Genomic DNA, 13,579 nt, shown 5'->3' with positions numbered 1-13,579 from the left:
CTTTTCATAGAAGGCCTCCACCTCCTCTATACGAGAGATCTTCCAGGCTGGCTGGTAACCCTTCCAACTCCTGCAGAAGCACCTTCCGATCGTCACATTTCCGAGCCGTGTCAAAATCGATCAACGTAGCTTTTGAATCTTGGACAAGAAAGTTGAACCGATTGATATCGCCATGTCGGATCCCTAACGCATGCAGCCGAGACAATACCTCCCTGCAAGCCGCAATGTCTTGAGAGCTCGCGTGCCGTGCATTGGGGATATACTCTATCAGAAACCCGATTACCCTCCCATTTTCAGTCAAGTGACCAAGAAACTGGGGTCCAATATCATGTCCGGAGATCCATTGATAGGCTGCAGTTTCGTTCTCCATGTATTGAATCTCCCAGGGGAAGCGGGCGAATTTTCCGACGACAGCATTATCGAACGACGCGCATCGCACTTCATAGATCCCCGTTCGTAGTTTCCGCCCAATCAACAGGTCCATGTATTCGATGTAGGTTCCGTGCCAGGTGTTTTGGACTCCCGGGAACTGGGTGTGCTGAGCAGATGCAAAATGCGGTCGATCGTCGGCGTCTCGGGCCACGAGCCCGTCGTTCCAGTCTCCAGGAGGAAGTTCAGGCAGGATAGAGACTAGAGAAGGACCAAAGCACATGTCCTCGGTGCTGTAGATGCCAGGCCCGATGGTGATGTACTTGATTGTCCGGCCATCGACCAGTAGACGGAAATAGCTTTCATCGTTCTCGTCGACCTCTGCCCGGAGTAACTCGATCTTTGGGTGGTTGTCCATCTCGACGACGTCTAAATCAAAGGGGAGAGCTTGCATTGGAGATGGAACCCTTCTAACACCTTGCTGCTAGGTATGGGTTGGTTGTAACCATTTGTGCCCTGAACGAAGCAAGGCGGCGCTAAAGCGGACTGGTCACATGCATCCCATATGCGTATGCTGGCTGTTGGCCAGAGAGATGAAAAGATGAAAATCGTTCAAGAAGATAGGTCTAGCAGATCATCTATTAACTGGCATCGTTGCTCAATATCCACTGACTCTTACACCACTAGGCAGCCCAAACACCTGGCTGTTCAATTCCCACCCACAAGATGCGACGCCATGGCCCTCAGTTAAACAGCCACCTTCGTGTCCTGACTTCAAATTCCCTGAAATGTGATATGACCACATCTGCGCCTCATCACCTGCACATGGACGAAGAGACAGTCGAGTCCCATCTGCAGTCAAGCACTCGCCCAAAAGAGACAGTGGACGGAGCTCAGATCCACGGACTTGCCATATCTGCTTCTCACCACCAGTGCATGGCGCAAATCCAACACCAGCTGCATCGCCAGTAAGACAATTGCCGGATGCAGTATTGAACACAATGCCCGTGGAGACAGCATCAACTCGACCATTCGAGCCCGTGAATTTGTAAATCTCCGTTGCGTGTGATCGCACAGTGACTGTGAGATCCTTTCGAATGCGCTTTTCCGTGCCATCCCACAGATTCCTGGCCTGATATCGCTGCCCCGGATTCAGACCCAGCCACTGCAAGGGAATGACTCTCTGCACGGAGCTATTCCCCCGATTCAACACGCTCACCAACCGACTCCCATCAGCCAGACTCCTCGTCAACACATCGACCTCGTCATCTCGACTCGCCAGCGTGGCCTGCTGCGCCAGAGGGTCCTGGTCGACCGCGATCAAGTCCCGGTTGGTCAAGTACCCAATGTCCTCCTCACTCAAGCCCGGAATATACGCGCTGATAATTAGCGGCGCCGCGAACGACGCCCACAGCCCAAAATGCGACTTCTTCTCGTCCATGGTCAACCCCGGATGATCGGGGATCAGGAAATCGGGGTCATTGTAGTAGCCCGGACGCTGGTAGCGCGCGACAAGCGTGTTATAGCGGTAATTCACCATGATGCTATCCCACGCGCTGCCCTCCCCGGCGTACACGAGGATATCGGTCGAATGCCGCGCCAGCTCCCCATACCGCGGCACCCAGTCCATAACGGTATACCAGTCCGACAGGTTCTTCTCGTTGGCAAAGTACGCCGGGGCCGATTCCGAAAACACCAGCGGATGCGGCATGCCGCTGAGGATCCGATGCCACAGCCCATACAGGTGCTCGTACTGCTGCTCCGACGTGCGCCCTCCCTCCGGGAAGACATTGCACCCGTCCAGCTTGAGATACTCGACGCCCCAGTCTGCAAACGTGCGCGCGTCGAGCTCCTCGTGCCCCAGCGACCCCGGGTACCCGCCACAGGTCAGATTGCCCGCGTCCTCGTAGATGCCGAAGCGGAAGCCCTTGGCCTTGACGTATGAGCCGAGCCAGGGCAGGCCGCGCGGGAACTTGGTCGTGTTCCACATGAGCGAGTTGTTGGGCGCGCGCTGGTGCGTCATCCAGCAGTCGTCGAGGTTGAGCCAGTTGTAGCCGGCGGCGAGGAGACCGTTGGCGGCCATTGCGTCGGCGGTCTCGACGAAGAGGGTCTCGTTCAGGTCGCACATGAAGCGGGCCCAGTTGTTGAAGCCCATTGGGGGAGTGGGGAGGAGGTTGGGGTTTTGGAGGGAGGCTTGGGTTTGGAGGAGTGCGTGTGCCATTGTTATGGCTGCGAAGAGGGCTTTCATGGTGAGGGATGTAGGGGTGTGGTGGGTTGTTTGTGTGATGGTGTATTGCTTTGGATGTTGCTGATGTTGATATATGCACTGCTGGGCGGGGTATGTTGTACTGACAGTCGTTCCCCGCACGGTATCGTGGCTATATCCCCTGTTCTGCTCTCTCTATGTGGCTTGAAGTGGCATGCGATGGATGCTACTGTGGTATGATCGACAGAGCTTATCATGTCCGTGGAAGCAAGGGTTGTATAGGGTACCTGGGTTATCCAGGCTTGGCTGTAGTTGTATATGTTGCTGGCGATATTACTAAATATGGAAGTTTGGTAGCCATACAAGGCCAATAATGGATACTACAGAAGTATACAGAAATACCAAGACATCTGCTACCTTGATCGACTTTGATAATACCCAGTCTTATTGCATCCATCTAGCGCCATCGGCTGCATAATCCGAGACGAGCGGGGCAGTGCACTAACAGCCACGGATTTTCTTCACCGTCATTAACGAGCTGCATTACTCGCAATGCCCTCAAACCACTGCATCTAAGCCTCGGCTGCTTCCATTACGATGGATGGCATCTCAGTAGCAGCCAACGTGGCAGGCCTTGTGAGCCTCGCTGTCCAATTGGCTCCGCATCTGTACAATTACTTTTCCGACGTCAAGTCAGCCCAGGCCGATGTGAAACGGTATTCGGGCGAGGTCCACACCTTTATCGAAGTGTGCAACCGTCTCCACAAATTCCTATCGACGGACAAACTGCAAGAGGGCTTTGACACCACACAGTCGGTGCTCGTGCGCACGGTGGTATCATGCGAGGGCACCCTGCACGATCTCGCCCGGTTGCTGAAGAGCCCGGTGGATTGGTCCCGACGACTGGCATGGCCCATCCGGAAGAAACGGGTCGATGCTATCATGGAGCAGCTATCTCGATATACGCAGCTGTTCCAGTTTTCCTTGACGGTGGAAGGCTGGTGGGTGCCGTCCCTGCCTGTTATTGTCGGAGACACTGCTAAAGATGATTATCAGTGCCATTCTGTCCCAAACCCCAGAAGAAGTCACAACAATCCTCAAACTCCAGATGGATACCTCCCGCAAAATGCATGGAATCGCGGAGAAAATGGCGGCCCTGGAGCTGTCTGCGGAAAACTATCGCAGTACGGCTGATGAGTTGGGCGAGCTCCTTGAGAGTATCAAGACCTTTGTGGATCCGTCGGAGCAGTTGCAGGAAATTAAACAGGGCGTGGGGAGTATATCCCGCCGGCTTACAGGTATGTCCTCTGCCGATGTGCTCTGCGTTAGCTAACCACCATAGATGACCGCGATGTGGAAATACTGGACTGGCTCTCACCGCAGCGTGGAGGAGGCCGGCACCACGAAGTCCGTTCGAGAAGAACACCAGGCACAGGCAAATGGATATTCGACACGCCGGCTGTTCGTGAGTGGCTGGAGGAGGGGGAGCAGGCGAAGATGCTATGGCTGAATGGGCCTCCTGGCTGTGGAAAGTCGACGATGCTGTAGGTCTGGTTCTGCGGGTTATAAGTAGACACTGACAGGCATCAGGTCTTTGATTGTCGATGAGTTGAAACTCTCTCACACACCCCCTCATGCCGCTGTTGCATACTTCTATTGTGACTATCGCTCAAAACACACGAGTCCTTTGGTATCTGCACTCGGCGGGATCCTTCGCTTCCTGATCGAAAGCCTAGACAGCATTCCGACTCCGCTGCAGGACTTGTTCGAAAGCACCCGCCGAGAAGGTCGTGCGCCACTGCCAATCGAACTGGAGGAGTTGATACACAGTATATCTGCTTCCTTCAATCGATGTTATATCCTTGTCGACGCTATGGATGAGTTCAGTATCGAGGACCCGACGCAGACCACCCAGTTCATTAAGACGTTGGACAGTCTTGTTAGAGCAGGTACAAGCGTCCTGGTGACGAGTCGTACATTACCGGCCCCTGGCATGTCAAGGTGTGTTATTGAGCAGTACACTGCTGCTGATAATGATATCAGAAGCTATATTGCACATGCGCTGCATTCCGATGAGTCTGTAATGGATCTTTTGGACTCGCAGCTAGAGCGGGATATTACCAACACCGTGGTGGACTGCGCCCATGGAATGTAAGAAACCATACTGATGCAAGATTCTTGGCCTTTTACTGACATCGCAGGTTCCTTCTCGCCGTGCTGCATCTGCAAAATATCAGGGGCCAGGTCACTCGGTCCGGCGTCCGGAAAGCACTGACTGGATTGAGCGGTGATTTGGGAGACGCCTACGACAAGACCTTTGAAGCCATCAACCACCAGTCGGAGTCCCAGCGATCGCTCGCCCTGAATACCCTGATGTGGGTGTCTGCATCCTACAGGCCGCTGCACAGCCTGGAACTGCGCCATGCACTTGCGACGAATGACAACGACGAAGACATGGACTTCGATAACATCCCTCCAATGAAGGTGGTTGTCCGAGTTTGCTGTGGTCTCATCGCAGTGGACGATCTAGGCAATGACCAGTCAAATGTCCGCCTGGTTCATCATACGCTGCACCAGTACCTGCAGAAGAAACAGACGGAGTGGTTCTGCCAGGCGCATGCAAAGATTGCACGTACCTGTCTAACATACCTCTCCTTCAAGTCACTCGGCACGCGCCCACAGGTGCGAGTAAAGCACTTGGATGCAGTTCATCACAGCCCGCAGCCTTCCAACAAGTGGGCCCTCACCGACTTTGCGATGGCATCGTGGGGATACCACGCTGCTCGTGCGCCGTTCGATTCATACGACGCCTTAGCTTCCCGCCTGCTCAAGAACACAAACAGGCTACGATATCTGTTCCCCGACAATGAGCAGATAAAAGGGCTTCACGTGGCTGCGTATTTTGGCTTGGCCGAAGTCACCAAACAACTACTAGCCTCCGGCCATCGAGTAGACGCAGTAGACAGCACGTTTGCCACGCCGCTCCACAAGGCCTGCAAATACAACCACTACCACACCGCCGTTGTCCTGCTGGAGGCCGGCGCAAAGCCAGACCACTGGAGTCTGTCCTGGTCCACGCCACTGTTCAACGCCGTGACGAACAAAAACCACAGGCTGGTTCAGACCCTCCTGGAATACGGAGCCAGGGTTGATCTGCAGTGCCAAGATCAGTGGACGGCGCTCCACAAGGCCGCAGACATCGGAGACTTGGACACGGTGCTTCTCTTGGTCGCGTACGACGCTTGCATTCGGTCCGTGTCTAACAGAGGCCTCACAGCGCTGCATCGCGCGGCCGGACGAGGCCATCTCGAAGTGATGCAGTTTCTGATCGAGCACGGGGCGGAAATCGACCGGAAAACAGCAGACGGGTGGACTCCACTGCACGGCGCATCGTCCAGCGGGCGGGCTGAAGCGGTCAAACTGCTTCTGAAGAACGGGGCAGACATCAAGCACCAGAGCTTCGATGGAAGCACCGCGCTCCATCGGGCTTGTAGAAATGGGTCGGTGGACACGGTGCAGACACTAATAGAGCACGGTGCGGATGTGATGGCGCAAGACCGCAGCCTCGACATTCCGCTGCACATAGCAGCCCGCGAGGGCCACAGAGACGTGATAGACTGCCTGCTGAAGCAGAACCCGCTGCAGACCAGCCAGGTGAACAAATCAGGGTGGACTGCCTACCACGAGGCGGAGCTGAGCGGCTTCCACATCACCGAAAGGCTGGCAACTGACCGCTCCATGCCTGACGCAGACGGGAAACCTGAAGACGAGCTCACAAACGCGATTCGATCCGATGAGGCCGACAAAGTGCAGGCCATTCTCAGTGCCGAACAACCGGACGTCGAATCCCGCGATACCACTGACCGGACACTCCTGCACCAAGCGCTTCACGCGGGCTCCCACAGAACGGCGCGCATCTTACTCGACGCAGGGGCAGACATCCACGCCCGATCCGCAATGAGCGGATGGCAGTGCATCCACTACGCCGCTGTATCAGGGAGCGCTGACTGCGTACGGCTGTGCCTCGAGCGTGGCGCAGACGGCAACAGCCGCACCGTGCGAGGGCAGACGCCCCTGCACCATGCGTGCCGGATCGGCAGCGAAGAGATAGTGCAGATTCTCCTGGACCACGACGTGGATTCACGGGTCGCGGACGATCAACGTTGGCGCCCGGTTCACACGGCGGCGGCGGCGGGTCACTCGGCTATTGTGAGCAAACTGCTGGTCTGCAGCGCGTCCAGCTGGTCCGTCATAGACGAGCAGATAGACTTACAGGAGCTGCAAGCCTGCGCTGCACTCCGCGGTCACCATGGCTTGGTTGAGCTTATCCGGGACTTTCGATATGCGTATGACAACATGCCCAATGCGTTCCAGCCGGCTAGATATGGGATGCGGAATCCTACATCTGCCTTGGCCGACAAGGCTGAATCAACCGGGTCATTCTGATATGCTGCGGTGCCCGACCGTGTGCTGATGTCGAGACTGGCTCGTATTCTCTACCCAGAGTCTCTTGGTTAGGCTCGTTTTGTTCAGACGAAATGAAGTCATTAAGGTTACATACGCCCCGTTCTGCGCCCCGTTCTTTACCGCTTCCTGGAGTATATCACTGTCCATGCCGTATCATAGTCAGACTGCGCACATCGACAGCAACAGTCAAGCAATGAGTTCACCATGCGTCAAGTTAGCAGCGTCACCGACTCCCTACCAACATACGCAGAAGCGACGCAAGGCTCGTCTGTGTCTGCGCACTCCAGCAGTACGCGAGCATATCGGCCACCGTCACCAGCGCCCAGCTACCGCACCGTCGACAGCCTCTCGTTCAAAAATGCGAAAGCCAAAGCACCATTAGGATGGGAGATGACGTCCGTGGTAAGCCCACTTCTTCAACAGAAACGAGTAGATGTGAACATGCGGCGCAATGGAACAACAGCGCTCCACTGTGCCGCCCGAGATGGCAACAAGGAGCTCGTCGAGTTCCTCCTTCAACACGGTGCTCACGAGCACGTGAAAGACGACCTCGGAAGACGTGCCATTATCCTGGCGGCGCGCAACGGACACGCCGACGTCGCAGAATGCCTGATGCGAGGGTTCTGGGACTGCGCGCTGTATCTGGAGAAAATGTTCTTTGCAGCTGCGGTTCACGGACACAAGCGCTTTGTGGAAACGGTTCTCAAATATACGCCTGCGCACGCCAGGGACCAGATGACGACTCTCGCGGTGGCGGAAATGGCAGAGTCATGTCGAGAGGATGTTCTGGAGTACGTCCTGGCGACAGGCGCCGACATTAATAGCGCTGACCCGTCGGGTCGGACGGCGCTGCATCTGGCCACGTACTATCCCCATGCCGTCCAAATTATTCTTGCGTACGGGGGAAACGTCAAGGCGCACACGGATGGAGGGATGACGCCGTTCCTTGAGGCGGCGAAATGGGGCCATGTGGGTTCGATGGCTCTTTTGCTGGATGGTGGTGCCAGTATCTCCGAGGTTAATAACAAGGGCCAGACTGCGCTGCATCTTGTCGCAAGAGCCGGATTCCAAACTGCGACGAAGTTGTTATTGAGTCGAGGAGCAGATGTCGGTGCTAGAGATCACCGCGGACGGACACCTCTTGACGTGGCGGTTCAAGGCCGGCAGCATTGGGCAGTGGAGATTCTCAAGACGTTTATGGACCAAGTGCCATATTGACGGCGGTTGAGGTTTCAGTGCATATATTACATGCTCTGATGGCCTTTTGAATAGCAAGGTATTATCATTACATAGGCAAACTTGATATCAATGGTACAATCATTATGTATACAAGGCTGAGCGGTCCAACATGTTGCAACACAAGCTGCAACTAACCCATTCAATCAAATATCCCCAAGCTCTCCTCTTGCCTTTGCATCGAGCAGGTCCTGATTAAACCGAGGATCCAGTTTGTTCAAGATCCGGAACCGGTGTGGCTTCACCCTGGGGCTCTTTGGCTCTGTCTGTTGTTCCGACGACGATGACTTTCGGTCTTCGTGATGCCGCGACTTGGATGAATAGGAGCGTATGAGAGACAGAGGGCCTCTGTGCGACGGAGTTGGTTCACTCATTGTCCCGATTGAGATTGAGTTTAGCGATATTGAGCGATATTAAGCGTTATATAGCAGAGTGGTGTTCGTAAACGCGCAGTTGGAGTAGAACCTCAGGAGAATCGGTTCCTCAGGAATGATTCAGGATCAAGCTGAATTGACAGTATAAGCTGACATAGTCTTCTGTTGTTCGCGTGCGGAGGTGGCGCGGTTTATAGTCGAGGGGACTGCTGTCATCTGATGGTGACGTCGATGTGGGCAGACGAACCATCCGCATTCATCGGCCAGGAACTTTCCCGGGATGAACCACAGTCGACAAGGAGATAGATAGGGACTGTCTGTCCGAGAGTCTATCTGGTCTTGGCTTGTCTGGGCCTCGCGATTCCCTGGGTGGAGGTTCATCTACCCGCGGGTGGTGCAATCCATGAAGTTCAGGCCGCATTCGGCAGTCTCGTCATTGTACATTGAAAAGGCATATACATGCACTCGCTAAGCTCCAAACGAATCGCCCTCTCGCTGCATTTTGCGTCGCAGTCAGATATGTAACAATATGAAACAACGACACCCAGCTCCAACATGGCCGACATCACAAAAACGCCTAGAATGTACTTGGAGCTGTCGCTGCTGGGGAACAGGTACAAGCCGTAGATCTGCATCAGGTAGCCTAGAGCGTCGACCAGGCCCAAATATGTCAGGCAGTCTCCGTTGGTAGCCTATAGGCCCGCAGCCATGGGCACGAGGAGAACGTACCACGCCGTGAAGTTGTATACAACGCATGATCGCGGTCATGATACATGGGAAGGGGGTTGTTTCATACAACTTCGAAAACAATACATCAGACAAAGAAGAACTACTACCTCAACCCGTTTGTTCGAGATGAACCATGGTCATCGAATTTCTTCCCCTCATCGCTGAAAGAATCCAGCGCCTAATTTATCATTGACTTTCGTAGATGTTCGGCAGAGTTGCGTCCAGATCTCTCCGACAAACACGAATTCTTCAAGTATGATCAGGAACAAGCGATAGTCAGGAACATGACCCGAACTCCTGCGATGTATTGGTACCTGAGATATCATATCTTTGAGTATGCTACAGCAGGTACATGGTACACGGCCTAAGAGGGGCTGTACACACGCTGCTTACATCATATCGTCAACATTCACTGTGTCGCCCATTGTTGTCGATGCTTCCATGACCTCTGACTTCATTCTTATTCATTTGCTCCCTTACCGTCCTCTCTCCCTCCAAGCCTTCTAACGTGTCATCTTATCCTTCTCCCCTAACCTACCCCGAGTCAGCACCCCCTCCTTCGGCTCTTGGTGCTCTATTCTTCTAAGCGCCTACGGACCGGTCTGCATCGGCCACTACACGATGCCCCGCAAGGACTTCTTGAGGGATCTCAATCTCGCCTCAATTCCTGGAATATTTCCCCGTCTGAGTGATGTGGTTGATGGTGGAGAGGACGGCGCGTTTTCTTTGACTTATACGCCTCCGTTCAGCACTCAACGCGTGTATCTCCAAGTCACCACCGTAGGCGAGTTCTAGCGAGCTCCTGCTTTTATGGACAGGCTAACAGAGCTCTGCAGACACCTGCGCCTATCCGAAAGATCACCAGTTCTTTGTCTTCTCGGATGATGACATCCCCGCTTCCATAGCAACGGCGTTGACTTCTTACCAGCCTCTCGATGGCAGTCCAAGAATCGAGGAGTTTCTCACATCCATCAGTCGCTCTCTGGACCAGGCAATTCTCGGTCTCGAAGAGTCTTCAGCTTCCGCTGATGACTGCGATGATGACGAATGTATGGAGGAAGACGAAGACTGGGATACTGATCACGAGACATTTCCCTTGTCAACATTTGGCCCATCTTCGACAGACGTACTGCGTTCCGATCTCAGGGCTGTTAAATCTGCAGGTTATAAGGTCGGTGTCCTGGGTGATGTTAAAGGGTCCGTCATCGTGTGCATCTCCTGTCGCATAGGAAAGCTTGGGATCTCCGAAGAAGCACTGCAAGCCTGGCATGTTGAAGGGTCAGAATACTTGACTCTCCTCCTGCGTTACCCTCTTGGGTATGTTCCCCTATCCCAGATGACGGGTCGAGGACCCCAAACGCCAGAGACGCTCGTCCAAATGCATGTGGGCGTCTGCAAGTCCTATAAACCGAGCTTGAGTTGTGCACTGCGGCAGTTCGTTTTGACGCAGGACCTAGACAGCATGACAGGGGAAGTCTCCAACACCGCTTATAGCGGCCAAGCACCAGCATATCGCTGTCTGCAGATCGCTGAATCGTTGAACAACCTCCTCGAGACCGATTTTCTCCGTCTCCTTAAATTTCGTCTGGAGCATGGATTCTCATGGGCAGGGGCGGAGACGTACTTACACACTGCTCAGGGCGAATCCCCCAGTTCGCTAGTCTCAACAAATCCAGAATACTTTGCCCCAGATGACTGGAGCGTATCTACTCCAGGCTTATTGAAGGCCGATCACCTTGCAAACGATAAAGAGACAGACGCCCTGGTCTTTCCATTGATTGCAATGCAGTTCGTACTTCGGCGGTTCGTCAAGTGCACCGAGTTTTGTCTCAACTGTTATCGCAAGGTCGAGTTTGGATTCGAGGCCATCAAGCCCTATGTCTGTTCCAATGGTCTATGTCTTTACCAGTACATGCACCTAGGAATGGGGCCGAGCGTTGAGTGGGAGATACTTTCGCAGCCGTACGTTGCCGATTTATTGATTAGCTTCACGTACTGCAGTGCCAAAGACAGGACCCTGCACGAATTCCCTTGTGGAATTGGGCTGAAGGTTCCGACAGGCATAATGAAAGAGGCACGCTTCGACGTGGACCTGATGGAGATCACCGTCGAACCGTCCTGTCAACTCCGAGTTGGGGATTGGATCTGTATTACGACAACTAGCACCACTTCAACCGACCAGTGGCATTGCGAAGTGCAAGATATTATCTTGTTCCCACATGTCAAACTATCAACTCCGGTTCGATTGACCAAGCGAAGCGTCAAACCCCCGCAACTCACTACGGGCAAACTTCGATACGAGGTATACAACAAGGACTTTGACAGTTTGAGTGCAGCGGATAAATGCACATCGATTGTCACGCTCCTAGCTACGCTTCCAGCCGTGGATGAGATGCGAGACTATATTACGAACGGTAGTTCGAACAACGTCAATCGTGCGCTTTCCTCCTGGCACGACCGAGTGTCACCGGCTGCACTCTACGTGTTAAGATGGGTCATCGCTTCGAATCGACCATGCATCTTGTATCATGATGATCCCGAACACATGGTGTCCGGCATGTCAGGCTACCTTCAGTTTCGATTTGCGCAAGGAGCACCAGACAAGGAGGCCCGCTTTGTACAGGCCGTCAATGCAGTTTCGTCGACCAAGGATGGGAATTCGCAACACCCCACCTTGTTCGCATGGCATGGCAGCCCTCTCCACAATTGGCACAGCATCTTGCGCGAGGGGCTACACTACAAAAAGGTCGTTAACGGACGGTCCTGCGGTAACGGGGTCTACATGTCGAACAACTTCGCCACTTCTGTGGGCTACTGTGGCCGCGTGAACTTCCCTGACCCTAGTGCACCAACACTGCATACTACCTGGCCGCAGAGCAAGCTCAACATCAAGTGCGCAATATCCCTGAACGAGGTCGTCAATGCTCCCAACCAATTTGTTCACAATACAGCGTGCTACGTGGTCCAGCACCTTGACTGGATCCAGCCCAGGTATCTATTTGTCGGGCCCACTCCGACAGACGCGAAAGTCTGTCAAGGGAACCCATCCAGAATTTACACCCAGGATCCAAAACGACTGGTTATGGGTGCCGAGGGGAAGAATGTCAAGATCCCGATCTCTGGCGTCGCCACGCACAAGGCAAATGTGACATCGAGCGGAAAACCCAAGGGGCGACGGAAAAAATCCCAGGAGATTAATACCAGCCTCTGCGATGCAGACAGCGTGGCTACCCTTGAAGACGATCGACAGCTGCTCAGAGACAGCGACAAGGAAGACAAGGACGAGCTGCCGTTTCGCATCGACATTTCGAAGACTGATTTTCGGCCGGGGACGCTGGAGGTATCCTCGCTGCGACTCCTAGGACCTCCGCGATACGCAACCACCACGGCGACCAAGGCGCTACACAAACGCTTACAGGAGACCCTGAAGGTCCAGAAGAGAGAGCCCCTCCACGAGCTGGGTTGGTACATCGACCCGAGCCTGGTGAACAACGTCTACCAATGGATCGTGGAACTGCACAGCTTTGACCCGAACCTGCCGCTGGCCAAGGACCTGAAGAAGGCCAAGGTACACAGCATTGTGTTCGAGATCCGCTTCCCCCCTTACTTCCCCATGAGTCCGCCTTTTGTCCGCATCATCCGGCCGCGGATCCTCTCGTTCGGTCGCGGAGGCGGTGGTCATGTCACCCTGGGCGGCTCGATGTGCATGGAGCTGCTCACAAACTCGGGATGGTCGGCCGCCTGCAGCATGGAGAGTGTGTTGCTACAAGTGCGCCTCGCGCTGAGCAATACGGAGCCTCAGCCTGCCCGGCTTGACCAGTCAACCAACGCGGATTACACTGTTGGCAATGCAATCTCTGACTATCAGAGGGTGTGCCAGGCGCACGGATGGCAAGTACCGGATGATCTTCAGCAGGTCCATTGGTAGATGGGCTGCTCGGAATGTAGGAAAGGTGATTGCAGAACCGGTGGGAGCCCTGGCTAGACTTGCTTACATCCATATTGTAGATTAGAGCTGGTGGGAATAGCGGACTTCTCCGGAACTAATCAGGCAATTTGAAATATGGACTATGCTGTTCGTTATTTGTTCTTTTAGTGTTTCTTGGTAGCGCTTTTGGCGGTTGGGTAAGGTGATGACGATATAACTAGTCAAATCTTCTCATCTATCCCCGCCATTATGCAATCCACACTTGTATTG

At 54.1% G+C, this 13,579-nt stretch overlaps 3 protein-coding genes across 3 annotated transcripts; 2 read left to right on the top strand and 1 right to left on the bottom strand.

The window, feature by feature from the left end:
- Positions 1–4: 4 nt before the first annotated feature.
- On the bottom strand, positions 5–2,617 carry aglA (putative alpha-galactosidase; the record flags this gene model as incomplete). Its single annotated transcript, XM_001213560.1, has 2 exons — positions 5–853; positions 1,049–2,617. 2 exons carry the CDS (start codon positions 2,615–2,617, stop codon positions 5–7), a joined length of 2,418 nt encoding a protein of 805 aa, XP_001213560.1.
- A 555-nt stretch (positions 2,618–3,172) lies between these two features.
- On the top strand, positions 3,173–8,260 carry ATEG_04381 (uncharacterized protein; the record flags this gene model as incomplete). The annotated part of the gene is made up of 7 exons (XM_001213559.1): positions 3,173–3,576; positions 3,632–3,873; positions 3,918–4,119; positions 4,166–4,726; positions 4,777–6,921; positions 7,057–7,088; positions 7,257–8,260. 7 exons carry the CDS (start codon positions 3,173–3,175, stop codon positions 8,258–8,260), a joined length of 4,590 nt encoding a protein of 1,529 aa, XP_001213559.1.
- A 1,742-nt stretch (positions 8,261–10,002) lies between these two features.
- On the top strand, positions 10,003–13,309 carry ATEG_04380 (putative ubiquitin conjugating enzyme; the record flags this gene model as incomplete). Its single annotated transcript, XM_001213558.1, has 2 exons — positions 10,003–10,063; positions 10,218–13,309. 2 exons carry the CDS (start codon positions 10,003–10,005, stop codon positions 13,307–13,309), a joined length of 3,153 nt encoding a protein of 1,050 aa, XP_001213558.1.
- Between the last annotated feature and the right edge of the window lie 270 nt (positions 13,310–13,579).

Source organism: Aspergillus terreus, genomic scaffold, assembly GCF_000149615.1.
Source record: "Aspergillus terreus NIH2624 scaffold_6 genomic scaffold, whole genome shotgun sequence".
NCBI classification, from domain to species: Eukaryota; Fungi; Ascomycota; class Eurotiomycetes; order Eurotiales; family Aspergillaceae; genus Aspergillus; species Aspergillus terreus.
Note: the sequence above shows the minus strand (reverse complement) of the source record. Positions and strands in the feature narration are given on the sequence as shown.